The 22,167-nt window shown below is 35.3% G+C and overlaps 1 protein-coding gene across 13 annotated transcripts in view; it reads right to left on the minus strand.

Moving 5' to 3' along the window:
- KIF21A (kinesin family member 21A) overlaps positions 1 to 22,167 on the minus strand; it is a 175,125-nt gene that overhangs the window by 65,584 nt on the left and 87,374 nt on the right. For all 13 annotated transcript variants that reach the window (XM_059935635.1, XM_059935634.1, XM_059935633.1 and 10 more), the window contains exons 2-9: positions 11,439 to 11,661; positions 11,126 to 11,308; positions 9,595 to 9,744; positions 8,519 to 8,653; positions 7,847 to 8,014; positions 5,820 to 5,935; positions 1,077 to 1,272; positions 481 to 670 (exon numbers count right to left, since the gene is read on the minus strand). In XM_059935635.1, the coding sequence (XP_059791618.1) occupies positions 481 to 670; positions 1,077 to 1,272; positions 5,820 to 5,935; positions 7,847 to 8,014; positions 8,519 to 8,653; positions 9,595 to 9,744; positions 11,126 to 11,308; positions 11,439 to 11,661 (1,361 nt within the window). The remainder of the gene's footprint in view (positions 1 to 480; positions 671 to 1,076; positions 1,273 to 5,819; positions 5,936 to 7,846; positions 8,015 to 8,518; positions 8,654 to 9,594; positions 9,745 to 11,125; positions 11,309 to 11,438; positions 11,662 to 22,167) is intronic.

The raw sequence follows: 22,167 nt of genomic DNA on the forward strand, positions 1-22,167 counted from the left end.
CAGGGAACTCTACTCAATACTCTGTAATGACCTATATGGGAAAAGAACCTAAAAAAGAGTTAATATATGTATATGTATAACTGATTCACTTTGCTGTACAGCAGAAACTAACATTGTAAATCAACTATACTCCAATAAAAATTAATTAAAAAAAGAATTTCCTTTAAAATTCAACAGAACAGAATGAGAGAAAAAACAAAGTTATAGAAACAAACAATAATGCTTTGAAACATAATTTAAACAGCAAATTTCCTGCCCTTAATTACATGAGCAGAAAGTAAGATAATATGATGAAGCATAGGGCATATTTTGTTTCTGTAAGAATGTATTACTTACAAATTAAGTATTAACTTAAAATCACAGATTGTATACACAGAGATTGACTTTTTCACTTCAAATATTCCACAAAATTAACAAACATGAAGAATATTTCCTGCTCTCCAAAAGTAATCCCTCACTCATCCCACCCTACACACATACCTGCTCTGGCAAGAACTTGGTTGGCCTGATCACTAACAAGCTGTGTGATTCTGGTCCTCAATACATCCACCGTCTCTTGCATGGCTTTAATTCTTACACGCAGGTTGTTATTTTCAGTCTGTAGCATAGCATTCTCATGAAACATATCATTGATGCTTTCCACACCCTCCTCGTCGATTATTCTTTTACCCTAGAAAAGAAAAATATTTCCCTGTTGGTTGAGAAGTTTTAAATACACAAGAGTTTTGTTAAAGGATACTGCAGGATTATGCAATTCTACAACCAAGAGCCCTTTTGTCTTAACAGCCTCAAGGCAAGAGATCCTTTTCCCTCTACTACATCTCTCCTTTGAGCATTTGTCACTAAAGAATCTGATTGGGAAGGAAGTCTTTTGAAACAAGAGGCTGGTCAGGTTGTTAGACTGAACATTATTAAAAGCACATGGAAAACTAGAGAATTCTACCTCCAAAAGGAAAGATGCCCCCACTATGACAGAGAAGAGACTCCAGAGATATATATGTGCAAGCCATCACAAAAAGGTATCATTGTGTACACAAAATGTATCACAAAATGCAAAGTCAAAACCATTAGCTTACTGTTTTGTACTCCATAAGCTCCATCTGAAGTCGTGTGATCTCACTACGGAGCGCATTGATCTGCTGACTAGCTCTGTCCTGATTGACCATCACCTTGTTCTTGATATTTCTAGCTCGATTGGCATATTTCAGGGTATTTAAAGTTTCCATAAAATCTCTGTCTGAAGGGCTGACACATGCTATCATGATTGTTTGGCTGAAAGTTACAAAAAATAATTAGGTTTACAGATAAAAGCAAATAAAACACTGAAATAATCATTTTAAAATTCCCGCCTTTTGAATAATATCTCTCCTTCAAGATACCAAAAGATTGACATTACTAACTTAAAAATAAAGGCCAATTTATAAGCCCCAATGCTTTAAGACTATCTTAAGGAAAAAGATTTTGTTTACTTGGCTAAAATTGGGGAAAATGAATTTATATTATCCTTTTTTGACTCATAATACCATATACTCATAATACAAGTGCATATATTTATTTCTCACCTCTTTACAAAATTTTTTGAAGCAATATACATAGAATAATTCTAAAATTTATTCTATAATATGACATGTTGAAATTCAAAAATCATTGCTTTCATTATCTACTTAATATTTCAGGATTTTATTTTTAAATTTGTATTTATTTTTGGCTGCTTTGGTTCTTCGTTGCTGTGCACGGGCTTTCTCTAGTTGTGGCTACTCTTCCATGCGTGCGCAGGCTTCTCATTGCGATGGCTTCTCTTGTTGTGGAGCACGGGCTCTAGGCATCAGGGCTTCAGTAGTTGCAGCACGCGGGCTCAGTAGTTGTGACATGACAGCTCTAGAGCGCAGGCTCAGTAGTTGTGGCGCATAGGTAGTTGCTCCACAGCATGTGGGATCTTCCCGGACAAGGGCTCTAACCTGTGTCCCCTGCACTGGCAGGCAGATTTTTAACCACTGTGCCCCCAGGGAAGTCCCTATTTAAGGATTTAATTTTTTTTTTTTTATTTAATCACTTGCATCCTGATTTTTTATTTCAACAAAAAATTTTACACAAAATCTTATCACCTGATCAAGAAAAGTATTTAGTATACCCATATGTTTCACAATATGAAACGTCATTTGTGATTGACTGTCAAAGTTTCAGAGTTTCTGGCTAGATTACACAGGAAAAATGGGAAACATTATTTTATCGTCATGATCAATTGCTTTACCAACTGAAGAATAGGATAATAAAATGCTTATTATGCCTAAGCTATTTCTGTCAATGAAAAAGACGTGGAGAGTCTAATGGGCACTTGCACACTAACAGTTAAGGAGCTAATTTACCCACCCTGGTAGGAAATTTACACCTATCGATTCTAATCTATAGCCTCCTAGCTTCCTGCTTCCACTCCTGCGTTCTCCCAATAATATCAACACAGCACTCATAGTAACATTTTTATTTTCTTATTTTTTTTTTTTAGTATTGTCAAGCTTTATTTTTACTCATTTTAGATGTGTAGTAATGTCTCTTTTTTTTTAATTTTTAAAATTTTTATACAATTTTTAAAGGTTACTTTCCATTTACAGTTATTACAAAATTTTGGCTATATTCCTCATGTTGTGCAATATATCCTTGAGCCTATCTTACATCCAACGGTTTGTACCTCCCACTCCCCCACCTCTATATTGCCCCTCCCCGCCACTGGTAACCACTAGTTTGTTCTTTATACCTGTGAGTCTGCTGCTTTTTTGTTATATTCACAGTTTGTTGTATTTTTTAGATTCCACATAAGTGATATCATACAGTATTTGTCTTTTTCTGTCTAACTTATTTCACTTAGCATAATGCCCTTCATAGCAACCCTTTTAAAAGGGGTCCCATTCCACCTATCTTTATTCCTTTGTGAACTCTTACTCATCCTTATTTACCCTTACTTTTACTATTATTCAAGATTCAACTCAGAGATCATCTAGTCCAAGAATCCAACCCTGAGTTTGGCTGTACTCTTTCTCTCTGCTTCCTCATACCCTTTGCATACCTCTTTTTTGTTGATTATGATTATATTGAAATTTTATAGATCCAAACTCTTAGATACTAAACTCCTAGAGGACAAGGATCATCAAATATTTTTTATTCATCAGACTACTTTGTACAACACAATATTTGGAACATATTAGGTCATTACTATTTGTTTCTGTTACTTGGAACATATTAGGTCCCTAATAATTGTTTGTATGTCGTGCATATATTATATTTATTTATTTGAAGTCAGAAGTTAAGATAATTCATGCATCTCTGTTGATGAAGAAGATAAGGTAATCCAGTGAGAGTGATGATTATGGATACTGATTAGAGGATAGGACTACTGAAAATGTTATCCCCAGTCCAGTGCCAGTCTGGCAAATTCATGACAAGTACAGAAATTAAGAGTAAGCATTTTGGCAACTTTTACAACATTTGAGCTTGCTGTAATCAATGAACTCATTTCACTGAATAGAGTACAGACCAGTTCAAGTATTTTCAAACTCACATAATGGGACAAGCTGAGTATAGTCATGTTCAATATCAACCTGGGAAGTGGGAAGGAGGAGAACTCTCCCTTATTAAAAATATTTTGAGAAGTATTGGGATCAAGTGCTTAGAAGAATAGTGAAATTAGGAATGAGAGGAGCTAAGACCTACTGTATAGGAAAAAGTTCACATATTAAAACCCAAATGATACAAATTTCAAGAATAGTTATGCTTATGAAAAAAAAAATTTTAATGAAAGTTGTTTATTTTTATATAAAACCATAACTCTGTCTTAAAGGAAACCATATAATTTAAATATATTAGGGAGTTTCCTGGTGGTCTAACAGTTAGGATTCGGCACTTTCACTGCTGTGGCCCGGGTTCAGTCCCTGGTTGGGGAACTGAGATCCCACAAGCCATGCAGTATGGCCAAAATAAACAAACAAATAAATAAATAAAGTGATTTATCTTATATATTGTTATATCATATTATATTATACATTAGGGAGGAAATACATTACAATGTTAACAATAGTTACTTACAAGTAATAGAAATACAGTTGATTTTTATCATGTTTTATATTTTTCTGTATTTTTCTGAATTTTTGCTATAAACTTTTAAAAATGTTACATTAAACATTATAAATGTATAAAAGCCAGCTTGGTGTTTTAAAAAATCACCAAACTGTACACATAAATATATGCAGCTTGTTTCCATAAATATCTTTGATTTAATTTTTCTTTTAAGAGAAATTTGTACAAACATCACAACATGAAGGAATTTTGTTTTCCAATGCTTATGCAAAGTTTAACGCTTTTGAACTAGGCGTTCAATCTCACAATTTTAAGCAGGAATCGAGGGTCACTGAGAATAAGAGGCGTTACCACTAGATAGAAAATGGGTGAGGAACATCTGAGACTCTTTAGCTATAGCTTAGATAAAACTCAAGAGGGATTCAAAACCCACAGTGCAAATATCTTAGATTGTTACAGGGCAAGCAAACTCTCAGAAATACTGAAGTATTCAAAAGTATTGACACTTGTAAGGGGAAGATGTTTACTATCTCTGCTTTGTTATAAAACGAAGCTGTATTATAAAGCTAAGAAATAAACACAGGAAAAGGCTACAATTTAACAAACTTTAAAAATTTATATTTGGCTTAAAAAACAAAAATTTTTGTCCCGTTATAATAAGACCCAGATTGATATTGAAGGTCAGAATGAAAATATAGACCAGAAGTAAGAAATACGTAACAGTGGAAGCAATACAAAGGATATGCTAGAAGACAGATGAGTTAAGACAATGCCAATATTATACGAAAAGAAGGAATATCAAAATGATACTCTTGAATTCTATAAAACAAAACTTTATTTCTAAATCCATCCAACTTCAGACCTAAATAAATTTAACATTATCAAAATTCTTTGAATAATAGTTGTTCAAAAAGAAAGTCTGCAAGTTTAATTTTACAGCATCTAATGATCATTTTACAGCACCCAATGATCATTTTATAGCATCAGTAAACATGATGTTAGACCGTTGAAAACACTGTAAAATAGATTCACTGTAGTTGTGTGTAACTTGTTGAACTGTGCTATGATTGAATTTAAATGCCAAAAAAGTTACCACTTTTAAAGCCAACATTCTGATGCTTATAAAAAGGAATGCATTACCAAAAGAATACATTTAGCTGATGAAACATATCAGAATGATGCAAAGTACAGAAAAGGAGGAATATCAGTGATTCTGGCAAAGTTAATAACCAGCAATCACCCTATATTTCATTCAATTAACATTTTAAATTTTTTTCTCAAATGTAAAAAAATCTTTAATTTTTAGAAGACTTTGTAAAGAAAATCAATAATATTTAAATTACTTTTTAATTACTTAGAAGACAGCATTTACTTTTCAACAAAATTTTATTAGGCATCAACTATGTTCCAAGCACTTAAAACTGAAACAATGGTATAGAGAAAGAGCACATGCCAAGGATTTCATTTATAAGCTAAGTGACTGAATAAATTACTTAACCTCTCTGGATTTCAATTTCCTTATTTATAAAATAGGAATAATAACACCTGCCTCAAGAGGTGTTATAAGAAACATGTGAAATAACAACATGCAAAAGCACTCACACATTTGAGGCACTTAATAATTATTAGTTCCTCATCCTATTAATTTGCTTTACAGTAAAAACAGTTCTTATAAATCACTTTACAAACTTATTTTAAAAATAATGAATAACTGAAATTCAGGAATATGGAGGATAAACACTTATGCATACCTATTACCCCCAAGAGAATCCTGCAGTAGTCTTGTCAGCTTAGAATCTCTATAGGGAACATGAGTGGCCCTCTTGCTCTTGTCTCCCAATGCACTTATTACATTGCCAAGTGCCAACTAAAAGAAAGAGAGAGAAAAAAATGATAAAAATTTACTAATTATAACACTTTTAAATAATGAAACCTTATAGAAAATAATATGAAGCCATGGCAGAATTGAGAACATTTGTGTTTGGTTTTGTTTTACATTTGTATTTTCAAATATAAAGTAAACTTGGAGCTTTCCACATAACTACTAAAAACTGACACCACTCAAAATTTAATGCCATATATATACCCATAATTCACAAATACTTAAACTTCTATGCAGAGATTTTCTTTAGAAATAGAAATGTTATAAGATTGATGACTTCTGACCATTCCTAGTATTACCAGAGCATCATGTTGTATACCCCACAAAACTGCCAATTCATGTTGCAAATTCTTCTCCTCAACTCAATGAAGAAACAAATTGTTTGCTAGTTTAACAGTTTCATAAACTTTCTTGTTGTACTATAGCTTCCTCATGGGAAAACAAAATTTCCTTTAACCACAATAAAAATATCAGTATGATATCTCTGAACAAGGTATTCCTAATGCAAGTATAGCCACACTTAGAAATTCAATGAATCTAAGAAATTCAATGAATCTAAGAAATTCAATGAATCTATGTGCTAAGCATCCAATATTTTAAAAACTAAGTCAAATTACAGAACTGTTTAGTCACTCCTCCTGCCACACCCTACTACTTTTCCTACCGTCACTGAACCAGCACCTACAGCATAAGCATTTTCCTAAATGCTGGTCACACTCGCCTTCAGTAATGCAAAACCATGTCTTTGTTAGAGCCAATGGATCCTGCAGCGAGTGCATCAGCATCACACTGTGTCTTAGGCCCCCTTTTCCAGAGTCTGCAATTTTAACCACTGGCCACACTGAATGAACCTCTACCACGTGTCTGAACATGCTTCAATAGCCTGAACAGGAAAACAGAGCAATGCCTTTTGTCTTTTCCGGACAGCACAAATGTAAATACCACCATGATTTTATCTCCTAAGATATTCAAAACAATACACAAAGTCCAGGATCCTGGTCGCTCACTTCTTTTAACACATATTCAACTATATGGTGGGAGCATCAAGATGGGTAGTTGGGAAGGCTGGCTCTCTCTAATCAGTCTCAGTTGATAATTCCCCCACAGAAGGGTTGCAATCATATAAAAGTAAATATTGGGCAATAAACAAAAAAATGACCATAAGCTTGGAGCCCCTGCTCTAGGAAGAAAGGGAGGGAAGCAAAGCAGAAAACATCTGTCCTGATGCTGTCAGCATCACAGAAATTTAGGACACCATTACTTTTAAGCAGGAACAAAGAATCAACTTTTTAATGAAATCAATAGGAAGAAAAGATTTATTACATAAAAATGTGGTTCTAAAACGTTGTCTTCCATGTAATAGAAGCTTTAGGCTAACTCAAACACAAGGTGTTTTCCAATCAAAAACACCACTAGATGGCATGGTATTAAAGTTAATTCCTAATACAATCTAGAAAAGTTCTCATTTTGAAACAATCATTACTAAAAAACATTTGATTGTAATTTCCAAAATAAAGTCTGTCACATAATGTTAGCAAAAAAGCTGCTTTGAAAGTCATCCCATAAAATGTTTAATATTAAAACAGTAAATTTGTGAGAAGAATTTTTAAATTATTTCTATTATATATATGCATAGATTATTTTATGCACACATCATAAAATTTAATCCAACTAAATTTTTACACATGAAGAAAATTTGCAATGTGAAAAGGAGAAAAAAGCTGACAGCCTGAGGAGGTCAAAATTCAATGCATTACTCCTAAGTTTACAGCAACTTTCATTTCTCAGCTCAGTGCATGAAGGATTTCCACTTGGGTATTATGTATTGCAAAAGGGAAAAGGACAATAAAATAGCCCTGTTATATTCTCAGCACAAAGCCTTAGCTTTAGTCTTACAAGTCCACAGTTGATGGAAATGCCTTCTTTTGCCCTCTCGCCTGTAGCTCCAGTACGCTTCAGTCTTTCTGATCCTGCCAGATCAACAAAATGGAACTTTGCAGTCAGAGTTTCAAATTCATTCATCTGTGATGATTCAGAAATCACCTTATTATCAGTTGCACATTCCTGCAATTGAGGAAAATAATTGAAAATATTTTATTAATGTGACACTAAATATCCTTCAATCCCACATCCCACCTTGCCCTCAGTATACATATAGCCAAGTATAGGCATGTAGCCAAATAAATATAAGTACAAAAATGCCTGCTGCAATTAGAAGCTTAGACAAAGTTAGGTCAAAGAAGGTCAAAACCTAACTGTTATCAACTGAGGCTTTGCCTGTGTTGAAGAGAAACTTGTAGCATATAGCCCTCAAAAGCAAACGGTCCCAAGTAATGACATCCATTACCATATGGCCACAGCATACTTTCTGGCTATTGCAGACATATATACTCAATTTTTAATTTTACATGGTTGGCCAGCTTTAGCTTAAACAAGATCAGGGACATCTCAATTGGAAAAGGAATGATTAAACAAACTAAATTTGGCACAGATGTTCTCTTTGAATATTTTCATGGATTTTACAGAAATGAAATCTGAAAGCTTAAAAAATTAGAACCAATAACTCACAGCATCTATTTGGGGACACATTCTGGTTTGACACAAGTGAATGGTAAAAATGGCATGTGAACGAGAGCTCTGAACATTCATTTGGGTACTAGCAGTGGTCCGGGATAAAGCACCCAGCTTCAAACACTGCATCATCTAGAAAAGGGAAAGAAAGAGGGGTTTTACTTGAACAATACTTAGACTAGGTCCATATAATCAGAAATCTGAGCTACTGATTAAAATCCACCATATTAAAGGATGTGAAAGATAGATGTTCTTATTATTTTATTCACAGGCACTTTTTGAGCTGAACTTCTCAGTATAATAGTGTTGGTTTTTTTTTAAATAGGAGAAAATACTGAGATTCCACCGTTTGCCATTTGCTGACATTTGCAGCTTCTATTTCAAAACTATTATAGTAGAACACTTTGGAACAAACTAAGCAATAACTGGAATTACTCAGGCTCTTCTGTATCTTATTTTTTGTAACTTTTTTTTTTTGGTCACTCCACGTGGCTTGCAGATCTTTGTTCCCTGACCAGGGATTGAACCCAGGGCCATGGCAGTGAACGTGTGGAGGCCTAACCACTGGCCTCGCAGGGAACTCCCCATTGTAACTTTTCTCATGTCTCTCCTTAGGAGCCATGATACAGGCCTACATATGTTACAGCAAAAAGTACAAAAGGACTGTGGCCTCATCCTTCACTTAAAATTATCTAACCCTCTTTTTCTAGGTGTGAAAGAAAATTGTACATAAAATGCCTTAGATTCTTTTGATGTTACAATAAATGCACTGACTTTATCAAAACTGTTACATTTTTAATAATAAAATCCTGGAAAAAAATGAAGAAGATTTTAACTCCATGTTACACTCAAGGATACAAATTTCATATCATGAGCAGCAGAGCTGACTATTAAATAAAGCCAAACATGCTCTTTTTTTTTTCCTGTGGCCATGCTGCGCGGCTTGTGGGATCTTAGTTCCCCAACAAGGGATGGAACCCATGCCCCCTGCAGTGGAAGCGTGGAGCCCTAACCCCTGGACCACTAGGGAATTCCCCAAACACGCTCTATTTTAACTATAACATAAATGTCACCTCGGACTCTGTAATCACTGTACGTGTTGTGACGCCCACAGTATAAATTCCTCCAGCTGAATCTTCATGAATCCTTATATTTGATTTTTTATTTTTTGCATCAATATCACGAGTGGTATCAAACAAGTCAAGAACCTCTTCATTATACAGCTATCAAAAAGAAATATTATAAGTTTAATGTTAGCAGAAATTGCCTCATGGCTGTAATAACACATATTGCATGTTATCTTTCAAACATATCTTAAAAGTTCTTCCAAATACATATATTTCTTCAAAATAAAACATAAAAATGATCACAAATAGAAACAAATGCCAGATTTCTTTACAAGGGTAAGAACAGTAAAAGACCTAATCATGACTAATGATTTAAAGACTAGCTAAAATCATCCACTAATCCTTTGCAAGAGATAAATAAATATAAATAAATACAAGCAAATACTAAAAAATATGTATCAAATGTAAACAAATCCTAAGCTTAGGGAAGTTTTTAATAATTTTTACTACTTGAACTAAAAATATATTTTCTTTTGCCCTACAACCCTTCTTAGTGTGCCTAAAAATAAATAGTATTTTTGCAAGGTCGGCAATATAGTTTCTGTATTAATAGAGGCTGACAAGATTGTGCTACCACCTTAGAAGAGGATGCATACAACTATTTTTCTATCAATATGCTTAAAGTCACAATGCCTAATAAAATTTGGAGGGAGAAAGGGAAGATTGAAGAACACCGTTTCTTCCCTTTTTCCATCACTAGTTACCTTTCTTTTGGTAGAAACACATAATTATATTCTTGGTTTTTACTAAATTGGAATGCCCATTAAAACCAGCAGTAAGATAACTGATGTTAATTTGAATTAAGTTTTCTATTTTGTATATATAATGCTGAATAAAATGTTTCATCGATTATCAAAATGATTAGCTCTGGTGATCGAGATTACAATTAGACTAGAACACTCTTTGGACCAAGTTTACAGAATTATAATGGCACTGTCCACCCAAGTGTAACATTGCTCAAATCCTAGATGTCCTCTTACTGGTATGTCCCTCCCACCAGCATAGACTTCCCTAAATCCATACCTGCCCCAACCTTTGCACATTGCATCAAAACATCTGCCTATCCTTGTAGGAATACCAGCTTCTGCCACCAGATTAGTGCTACAGCATCAATCCTATTATTCCTCACAATCTCCCCCTCCCTTTTGGTCTCAGTCACTGTGTTCCCAGTACTTTGTGAGCCTGCCTACATTACAACAGTAATTCTCAGATAAAGAAAAAATCTGAAATAAACAATATTAATTGTTTTACTCTGTGGACACTGGTCAAGTGTTTATAATCTTAAATGCTAACAAGTAAGGAATACTTATAACCTATTATCTCTTGTTGCTATTACCTATAACCTAATGCTAATTTACTCAACATTTACTGAACACAATATGCCAAGCAATAAAATGGAAGCAGGAGTATAAAATCATAGGGCTATGGTCTTAAGAACAAGATTTAAAGGAAACTAATGACTCTATTAGACTATTACCTCTAAGAATTGGGCATTCACTTTAAAATCTGGAGGAGGAAGTCCATTTTTAATGGAAGTGTGTTTTTTTTCTTCGATACTCTTGAAAAGGTGTTTAACAGCACGAGAAATAATACCCTGTTCTTCCTCAATGATGTTAACATCAAATCCTGTTCCCATTGTGTATGTTTTGCCAGCTCCAGTCTGAATAAAAGAACAGAGAAAAATGGATACTTGATCTTAATAACATAATCTCAAGTGACAGAAGTGAAAGTGCAATTGAATTGACACTTCTGAAAAGTTACAGCTTCTATGAAAATAATTTGGTACTTACTTGTCCATAAGCAAAAACTGTAGCATTATATCCTTCAAAACAGCCTTCAATTAGTTTTTCTATACACTGAGTGTAGATCTGCTCTTGCTGGGAGTCAATGTCAAACACATAATCAAAAGTGAAAGCTTTATCTTTGCCTAGGAAGACCTGAGGTTCTCCCGGTGTGACACATGTACAAATATGGCAACCTTCAATCCTTTCTTTGGCAAGCTGTGGTCTTATTCTGTGAGAAAAAAATCAGGAAAAAATAAAATAAAATAAGACAAAATAAATGGAAAAAAACTGAAGAAGTAGGATTTTGAAATTCCTAGCAAATCTTTTAAAATCACTAATGTAATCTAGTACTTACTCCTTGAGTTGAAAAGTTTAAATAAGTTAAATTATACTGTCAATTTCAATATGAGTTACTTAATCCCCCAAAAAAATCATGAACAAGAGTAAAATTAATCTTAAAATTAAATATTTTTGTGGGTGAATACCTTTCCTCAACTCTATAAAAGACTCAGTTAAATAAATTAAACTACCAAAATGCTATTTGTTGTTATCTTTATTTTAGATTTCTTCTCTTTATTTCCAGAGAGGATGATATCCAAAAATGAGAAATTAAGGACATGGTATTTATCTTGATGCCAGTGACTCACCTTTTTTGCAAACTCTTCACTAATGGTTCCCAAACTTATTTGACCATAACCTTCTGTTAGCTTAACATGTTTAAGCATAATCACACAACATACAATACGAATGAATATATATATTCATTTGTAAATATATGCATGTACTATATTGATTTGTCATATATTATGACATACACAAAAGCAGAATTGTGAAAATAAAGAAATTAAAAATAAAAACAAATAAAACTTCTAATATTTTCTCTCCAAAACCACTGAATCATCATTTACATCTCCTAGGGTGTCCTCTGTCCACTTGGAAGACCACAGTGCTATACCTGCCCTACACCCAACCCTCATCTACTTCAGATTCTAGGACCTTCCTCTTTTGCCTTATCTTCCTGATTTCAAGGCCTGTTTTTCAAAGAAGGAAAGTAAATATGGTGATATGTTACTAACAGAACAAAGCAAAATCTGGCCCTATTCTACTCACTCCATAATCAGGACCATCCTAGACATACACGTCACTGACTTAACGGTACTTAGGTATTTTAGAGGTTCCTATTTGCCATGGAGAAGGAGAAGCAGTTTAGGGAAGAAAGTAAAGACAACCAGTAATGGAAAATATAAAACAATACAGAGAGAAAATAGAAAGGATTTTAAAGGGATCTTACTTTCTGAGATACAGAAACAGAGATCTATAGAAGCAGAACGAGTTCATCTATCTGTTAGAGATAAAGCTAAGCCTAAGTCCAGATCACCCGAGTTTTAACCCTTGCCAATTCTTCAGGGTGGAAGGTCAATGGAAGGATAGGAAAGGCAATACTGAGAAGCGACTGAATTTCTGTAACCCTGGTTATCTTAAACAGCATTCTGTATTAGCAAAGAAGTGTTAAGTAAAGAATATATTTATTTATGCAATTTCACCTTCTTCTGTGATAATGATGTTTTTCTTCCATAAAGTCTTCAACTTCATTTATTTGTTTTAATGGAATGCAATAATCAATGTGGAGCTGGCTAGGTACTATGGAAAGAGTGATGAAGTGGCCTTTAGGAGACTTGGATTCTACTACTTCTCTCACTCCACAGATATCATGTGGTCTTCTCTCAGAGCTACAATTTCCTCACCTGTTGACAGAAACTATCATTTCCAAGGTTCCTTTCAGATCTAATGCTGAGAGAAGAACACTATATTACAAAATGGGAAGAGGAAAATAATATTTATATACTGTTATAAAGATAAAATGATATTATAACAAATAAAACAAATGGGTTTCTTACAAGAAGCTACATCCATGGACTATAAAAACAGCCCATGGTAGTAAGCAGCTTTGGCTTTCTGGCTCCACATTTTCTTGATGAGTGGTCTTTCTCAAAGTTAATATTCCCTTCTTTCCAAACTTCCCTTCTCCTGTCTCACTTCATCCATTCATGGGGATAAAAATCATAAATTCCATCCTCCTCAGGAGAGTCATGGGGAGAAAACCAAATCCCCCATCCTCCTTGGAAGAATCACCATCCTGTCTGTTGGAAAGCTAGAAACAAGAGAGTCAGCCTCAGTTATTCCCTCTTCCCTATTCCATCCACCTAATCTATCTCTAAGAGCTATTAATTATCTTGGAAATAGCTCATCATTTTCTTTCCTTCCTCATCAATACCACCCTAATCAAGCCACCATTATCTCTTACTTGGATTATTGCAAAAGTCTCATCACCAGTCAGCCTGCGTCAAATCTTGCCCCCACCAATCTGTTCCACAGATTGCAATATCAGTGATACTTGTAAAATATGAAGTTGATCACTACCTTGCCTAAAACCCTGTAGTATATCCTTAAATCGCTCTATAATCTCCTCTTGCCATGGTCCATCTTTGCATCAAAGGATTTTAGTTAGTGATGGTGGTGGTGGTGATGGTTTATTTTTAAGAAGTTTCACTAACAAAGTGTGCTCCCTCTAGCCTCTATGCCTTCAAATATGTTTTTCTCTTCTCCTGGACACTCTTCCTTCTCAATTCGCAACTACTTTTCCAGCCTGAACATCTTATGTTTTCGACCTCTGTTTGGATTTCACTCCTTTCAGAAGCTCTCACCTAACTCTTTGCATTCCACCATAAAGTCATATCTGAGCCCAGGTTGTTCTGTCTCCTGAAAGCTACCTCATTTACACCAGGATTCTGCTCTCTCCCTGATTTATAGCTGCACTGTGAAGTTTAATAAATTCCATGTAATAATAAAGAAAAACATAAAAACAACTATCTAAATGAAAATGACTACTGTTTGAAATCAGTGCCTCATTAATTTTAAGTAAATGATTATAACCATGGGCTATTAAAATACTAAGCTAATTTATTTGGCTATTAAAATACTTTTAATTTAATTTCTACATAAAGAATAAGTACTATTTGAATTGCAGATATTACAGCCAATTTTAGAATGCCAATGTCACTCAGAACTTAATCTCCTAACCTCTAAGGAGGAGTGCATTTGAAAGACGGGTGATATGCAATCACACCACCTGCATGGGTGGGGAGACAAAGTGGCTTTAAAAACCAACAAGATGGGTGGAACCCTTTTCTACTGGATGCAGGCAAGGGCAATTTCCCAGCAGGACTAAGAAAATCCCACCTAGGAGGGGATGGTCTCTGGCACATGCAGATAATTGGAAGCTGACTACATTTCAAAGTTTAGAGATATATTCACCGTCTCAATTCCCCTTCAAAAATTCAGATTTTAAACTCTCCAAATCCTTAAATTTATACTAAAATCAAGAATTCTCAGATGAAGTCTTAACCCAAGCCAATTAACCTGCTTTAATGATGTAAAGAGTTTGAAATTTACATAGCTACAAACTTCAATTTAAAAACTATAACTTGATGTTATATATAGACAAAATATAACAACCTCCCGGGAAAAAGAAGACTAAAACTAAAATCTGACATTTATTACTTTAAAAATTTATAAATATCTTCTTTCTTAGTATTTTTATATAAAAATAAGAACAATAAACATACTCATCTAATCCCAACACTAAGAAATAATGAGGGTTAACATTTCAGTTAATACTAAGAAATTGTAACAAAGCCTTGCAGGCTTTTTAAAATGTGTAATCATACAACTAGATATATTTGAAAGTACCTCTTAAAGAAAAACAATTATGCATAAAACTTATGTCATAAATATTTAGGATAAGATTCTAATATTACACAGCAGTATTATATTATAAAAGCCAATAACGATGTGGGTTCTATCTACAATAGTAATTTGCTAATGGAGATGGGTTTTTTTAAAACGTTACAATGGGGCTTCCCTGGTGGCACAGTGGTTAAGAATCCGCCTGCCAATGCAGGGGACACAGGTCCGAGCCCTGGTCCGGGAAGATCCCACATGCCGTGTAACAACTAAGCCCGTGCACCACAACTACTGAGCCTGTGATCTAGAGCCTGTGAGCCACAATTACCGACCCTTTGTGCCACAACTACTGAAGCCCGCACACCGCAACTACTGAAGCCTGTACGCCACAACTACCGAAGCCTGTGAGCCTAGAGCCCGAGCTCTGCAACAGGAGAAGCCAGCACAATGCAATGAAGAGTAGCCCCTGCTCACCGCAACTAGAGAAAGCCTGCGCACAACAATGAAGACCCAACACAGCCAAAAATAAACAATAAATAAAATAAATTTATTTAAAAAAAAAAGTTACAATGGAAATGAATGTAGGTAGGATGAGGCTGTTATGGAAAATAGTGACAGTTCCACTAGATAATGTGTTTTTTTCCTTAGCATAAGGTATGTAACCTTTTATCCTTTGTGGGCCATTGACCAATAGGGTGGGATCTGAAAGGGAAAACCCATGAAGAGTCATACAGAAATAAATGTAATTTGTTATAACTAGTTTGAGAAGGTTGAAGGTTTGAAACAGAATATGATACAAACTGTCAATTATTCAGATTTAAGATAAAAGGACATGAACAAATGTTGTATCCATTTCCTGAATCTTTCCACCAGCAGAAAGCAGCCATTTTGCTTCTGTTCTCACACTCTATTGAAACTGCTTAGACAGAAGGCATCAATGACCTTTTTATTTCCAAATACAATGGACCCTTTTTAGTCTTCATCCTACCTGACACATTTGATCCTATTTACAACTTGTAGGGGAGGAAAAAACTTCTTCCCTCTATCCTTCTAGATTCTCCTGTTTGGGACCTTGTTAATTAGATTGACAAGGCAGATTAACAAAATAAAAACAAATAGAAGTTTATTAACTCGCGTATCAGGCATACACATGGGAATATTCAGTGATGAGTAAATGAAAGAGTGGTTACAACTTGGATTTATATAGCATCTTAACAAAAAGAAGAAGGACTTTGAGTTTCTAGGACAGCAAATTGTGGGAATATAAATATATGTAGGAACTAATGGAAGACAGGGGCTAATTAAGTAAGGTTTGTTATGTAGGATACTTTCATGCAGTCTCTGGTAATTAACTTCTGTCCTTCCTCGTAGAGAACAGAGGCAGAATACCTTTACAAAAGCTATGGGCTTTTAGGCAAATATCTGCTTCTTTTAATTGCTTTCAGCTCAAAACAATCCTTACGTCATATTATGGGGTGGCATTTTCTGCTACCCTTCAAATACCGTATTTCTCAGCAGTTGGCTTTTGTGACATTCCTTTTTTTTTTTTAACTGATTCTGATTTCTGAACTCATCGTTTCCTCTTATACCTCATATACCAAGTTGCCCCCCAAAAGTGTCCAGAGTATTTAGCATGGTATCTAAGATTTTCCTAATTTGGATTCTGCCTGCAATTCCACTCTCAAATCTAGTTACACTCAGCTACATCAAACCACTGATCATTTCTTGATCAACTTATATACTTTCATTCACCATGCCAATGTATGTGGTTCTCTCTCTGCTTGGAATGCTGGACTTCCACTTCTCTGCATAGAAACTTCATTGTAATTCTTCAAGACCTAGCTCAAATATCTGTACATTTATAAAGCTTTCCCTTCCCCCCACCCAACTTGAATTAATCTATGCAATTTGTACAAGATTTTAGAATAATAGATATCAAATTGAATTCTTATTGATCACTAGTAAATGAATTCTTTGAGGACTGAGAATATATCTTATTCAATCATAAAAGTAATTCAACAAATGTTACTGACTGACTCCTATAAACTGCTCTAGTTAAAGGGGAGTAACAATCCAATACTGGGCACGTGATTATCACAATAATCTAACTTTTGCCCCATCACTTTACTCTGTTACTAGAAACTTGATCCTGAGCAACCATTTAACAATTTTATGTCTTAATTTTCTACTCTATAAAATGAATATAGGAGTCTGGATTTAATATTCCTTAAGTTCTTTCTAACTTCAAACTCTATTTTAATTATTTCCTTAGGAAAAGCAAAACCCTGACTTAAAAGAGGTATCAATAAACAACCTTTTACTTCTGTCACACCTTATATCCATCATTAGTTACACCACTCATCCACATTTCCTTATAGTTCCTATTATTCTCTCCAGTTTTTATAGCAAATGCTACTGTGGCCATAGGGACAAGGAACTTCCTTTATGAAAACATTATTATGGCTCTTTGCAGTGGCAGTACTAGTGAAGACTAGAGGAGAGTCTGAGACTAAGACCAGTAAGTTTCCTTAAACTGGGCCCTGTTATCTGTTCTCTGCCTTCAATAATAATCATAACTGGATTTAGTAACTGAGTATATCAAATAAGCTACGAGGACTAGTTGCAAGATGTCCTGGATAAGACAGAAAAATAAGATAAGTATATCTGGGGGAAAAGGGCTTCCTTTTCAGCTAGAATTTAAGTCATGATACAGTAAAACTATATTTAAGGTCTAATTCTGCCACATATTATTGGAAGAAGCATCCCACCATGAGACCTGAGCATCCCTGCACATCCTTGCTGAGTATGCCAAGAATGCAAAACCCTGACTACTCTTTTCATGGATCACTTCTCAAGGTTGCATTTGCAGCAAGCAACCTTTAGGGATAATGTCTTCCACCTGACAAAGAGCTGGCTTGCTTCAGCAAAGCAATGGAAATAGTGAATAAACAATAAAAACAATGAATCCCCAAGTCCAGTGTTTCTTTTTTTTCTTCCAGTTTCATTGAGATATAATTGACATACAGCACTGTATACAAGTTTAAGCTGTACAGTATAATGATTTGACTTACATACATCATGAAATGATAACCACAACAGCTCAGTGAACTTCCATCATCTCATATAGATACTAAAGATATATCAATAGATATTAAAGAAATAAAAATATATATATTTTTCCATGTGATGAGAAGGTTGGTGTTTCTTGATATGCCACTGCTTGCACAGCAACCATGTAATAGTTCTACCTGCATTGCCTCCTTTGGATTAAGGGGGTGGGGATGGGGAAGCAGTTCAAATCAACATGAGACTCATGATGCTTACTGTACTGTGAGTAATAAAAGTCCTTTGCCTCCAACTCAGGAGTCCTGTGTCTTCTGCCACTACACATGAAACAGTGAAAGACTAGCTTGTTAACTTGTAAATAGGGTAAAATCTCAGACTCTGCACAGGTCTTAACACATACTGTAACCTTTGGCAAGTCACTCTCTTAGCCTGTTTCCTTATCTATCAAATGGTAACAGTCACTACATCCACATCACAGCATCTTGAATAAATCAGATAATGTGTGGCAATGAAAGCCAACATAGGTATAAAGTGTTGTCGTTGTTGTTGCTGTTGCTGTTATAGCACCACTTGAAAATTCTCCATGTTGGTTCCTTCATAAGGCACGTTAATATCTTAAATCCATCTGGGCCTTCCAGCATGTTAAATAATCATGATTTACTCTTTGTCTTTCCAAACTATTGTCATATCTTTCAAAATACCCTTTGGGTATGCTGAGTCTTTAGAACAATTAAATGTAAAACTGTTATGTCAGAAATAGAAGTATAATACAACAGTGAACATTACCTAGATATATGTGTACATATATATACAAATATATATACACATTGCTATGCAGAGATAATCAAGCTGAATAATGTTATACCTCCATTTGCAATGAAAAGTCATAATCCCAAAGTTAACCCTTTTATAGTAATAAATAATCAAGCCTCATTATCCTGCTATTCATATCAGCACAGAGTACAATAGAAGCCAAAATGGGAATTTTTATTCTTTCAACAATTTTATCATTTTTACTATCTCCATATAGCCAGTAAGGAAATTTCATTCAGAATGGAAAAGAACCAAGTACCCGAGTAACAGGTTCTTTTAAAAAGCAGAATTAAATTGTTATGGCATATTTTGTCCTCATACTATACTAAATTTGATTAAACGCTAGTGACGAGAATTTTGACTAATAACTAATCAATGACTTGTAGTTACTGAAGTGATGTTGCTTTAAGGAAAATAAATAAATGCATATAAATAAAATTTATAACCTCCCAGGACTTGTGCAGACACCCGTAATTTTGTTTTAATTAGAAAAGTAGTGCTAACATCATTCATTAACCTAAGTACAAAGATTCATGCAATCCAACCTATATTTCTAATTTAAAGACGTGCAGTTTTGTTTGTTTTTCCAGACTTTTTCATACGCCCTCATCTCTCCTATCCCTCTGTTTCCTGTTTTATTAAAATCATCACAAGACATAAGCCTTTCTTTTGCTAGGGGATTGGTCAAGTTATTTTTATTTTTCCCTACAAACAAAAAAAGAATAAGACACAAAATATCTTCCTTTTTGCAGTTGGTCACTGCTAATCTCTTGCCCTGTTAGAAAACACCGCTGTCCTTAATCTACAATTTCATAGACATGACAAAATTTTCCATTACCTAAATGTCTTTGTAAACTGTCTCTTCTTTTTTTGCTTGAGTTATTCTGATCTCATCCCCACACGATTGTGGTAATTTTCTAGTTTACTCAATAATCTGACCTGATTCCCACTTTGTGTGGCTCTTTCACTTACAGCTATCTGTAACTAGCACACTTGGCACCTTATTAACACCTTTGTTCTTCTTACAGGACACCAATAAATCTGTTCCCTGAACAGATCTTTTGCCTTTCTTTATCTCATTTGTCAGTAGATGGCCATTATATTGGACGACACATATAAGTATTCAACTTGATATCTTAATGTTAATTATATCTTACTAATTTCCTCCCTTCCATTTCTTAAAAGTTAGGGCACTTTGTCACCACAAAAAAGTGGCTGCAATTTCTGTCCATTGTTTGATTCTCTCCTAGTTCATTCCAGTTAGTAGACACACATTAAGAATCTGAACCACTTTAACCCTCTACCTTCTATTCTAGAAGAGAAATTCTGACATGCTAGAGGGAATTGCTAGGCCATAAGTGGCCTTGCTGAATTATTTTCCTAAAAGATCAGGCACTGCATAAGTAATATGTAACACAAGTCCACAAAAAGAAATTCCCCCAGGTGGATCTTTAATTACAATGATGGTTGACGGGAAGAAACATATTTCTTCAAAACATTCAAGAAAGAAACAGAACTAGCTGCTGGACAATCATTAACAGGAAGACACTGGAACTCACCAATAAAGATATCCCACATCCAAACACAAAGGAGAAGCCACAATGAGACAGTAGAAGGGATGCAATCACAGTAAAATCAAATCCCATAATTGCTGGGTGGGTGACTAACAGACTGGAGAACACTTACACCACAGAAGTCCACCCACTGGAGTGAAGGTTCTGAGACCCACGTCAGGCTTCCCAACCAGGGGGTCTGGCAACGGGAGGAGGAATTCCTAGAGAATCAGGCTTTGAAGGCTTGTGGGATTTGATTGCAGGACTTTGACAGGACTGGGGGAAACAGAGACTCCACTCTTGGAGGGCACACACAAACTAGTGTGTGCATCGGGACACAGGGGAAGGAGCAGTGACCCCAGGGGAGACTGAACCAGACTTACCTGCTAGCGTTGGAGGGTCTCCTGCAGGGGGCCGGGGGGGGGAGTGCTGTGGCTCACCGTGGGGACAAGGACACTGGCAGCAGAAGTTCTGGGAAGTACCCCTTGGCATGAGCCTTCCCAGAGTCTGCCATTAGTGCCACCAAAGAGCCCAGGTAGGCTCCAGTGTTGGGTTGACTCATGCCAAACAACCAACAGGGAGGGAACCCAGCCCCACCCATCAGCAGTCAAGCAGATTAAAGTTTTACTGAGCTCTGCCCACCAGAGCAACAGTCAGCTTTACCCACTACAAGACCCTCCCATCAAGCCTCTCAGATAGCCTCATCCACCAGAGGGCAGACAGCAGAAGTAAGAAGAACTACAGTCCTGCAGCCTGTGGGAAAAAAAAAAAACATATTCACAGAAAGATAGACAAGATGAAAAGGCAGAGGCCTATGTACCAGATGCAGGAACAAGATAAAACTCCAGAAAAACAACTAAATGAAGTGGAGATAGGCAACTTTCCAGAAAAAGAATTCAGAATAATGATAGTGAAGATGATACAGGACTTCGGAAAAACAATGGAGGCAAAGATCAACAAGATGCAAGAAATGTTTAACAAAGACCTAGAAAAATTAAAGGACAAACAAACAGAGATGAACAATACAATAACTGAAATGAAAAATACACTAGAAGGAATCAATAGCAGCAGAATAACTGAGGCAGAAGAACGGATAAGTGACCTGGAAGACAGAAGGGTGGAATTCACAGCTGTGGAACAGAATAAACAAAAAAGAATGAAAAGAAATGAAGACAGCCTAAGAGATCTCTGGGACAACATTAAAGGCAACAACATTCACTTTATAAGGACCCCAGAAGGAGAAGAGTGAGAGAAAGGATCCGAGAAAAGATTTGAAGAGATTATAGTCAAAACTTCTCTAACATGGGAAAAGAAAGAGCCACCCAAGTTCAGGAAGCAGAGAGAGTCCCATACAGGATAAACCAAGGAGAAACACACAGAGACACATAGTAATCAAACTGGCAAAAATTAAAGACAAAGTATTGAAAGCAGCAAGGGAAAGATGACAAATAACATACAAGGGAACTCCCATAAGGTTAACAGCTGATTTCTCAGCAGAAACTCTAAAAGCCAGAAAGGAGTGGCATCATATACTTAAAGTGATGAAAGGGAAGAACCTA

This window comes from Balaenoptera ricei, chromosome 10 (genome assembly GCF_028023285.1).
Source record: "Balaenoptera ricei isolate mBalRic1 chromosome 10, mBalRic1.hap2, whole genome shotgun sequence".
Lineage (NCBI taxonomy): Eukaryota > Metazoa > Chordata > Mammalia > Artiodactyla > Balaenopteridae > Balaenoptera > Balaenoptera ricei.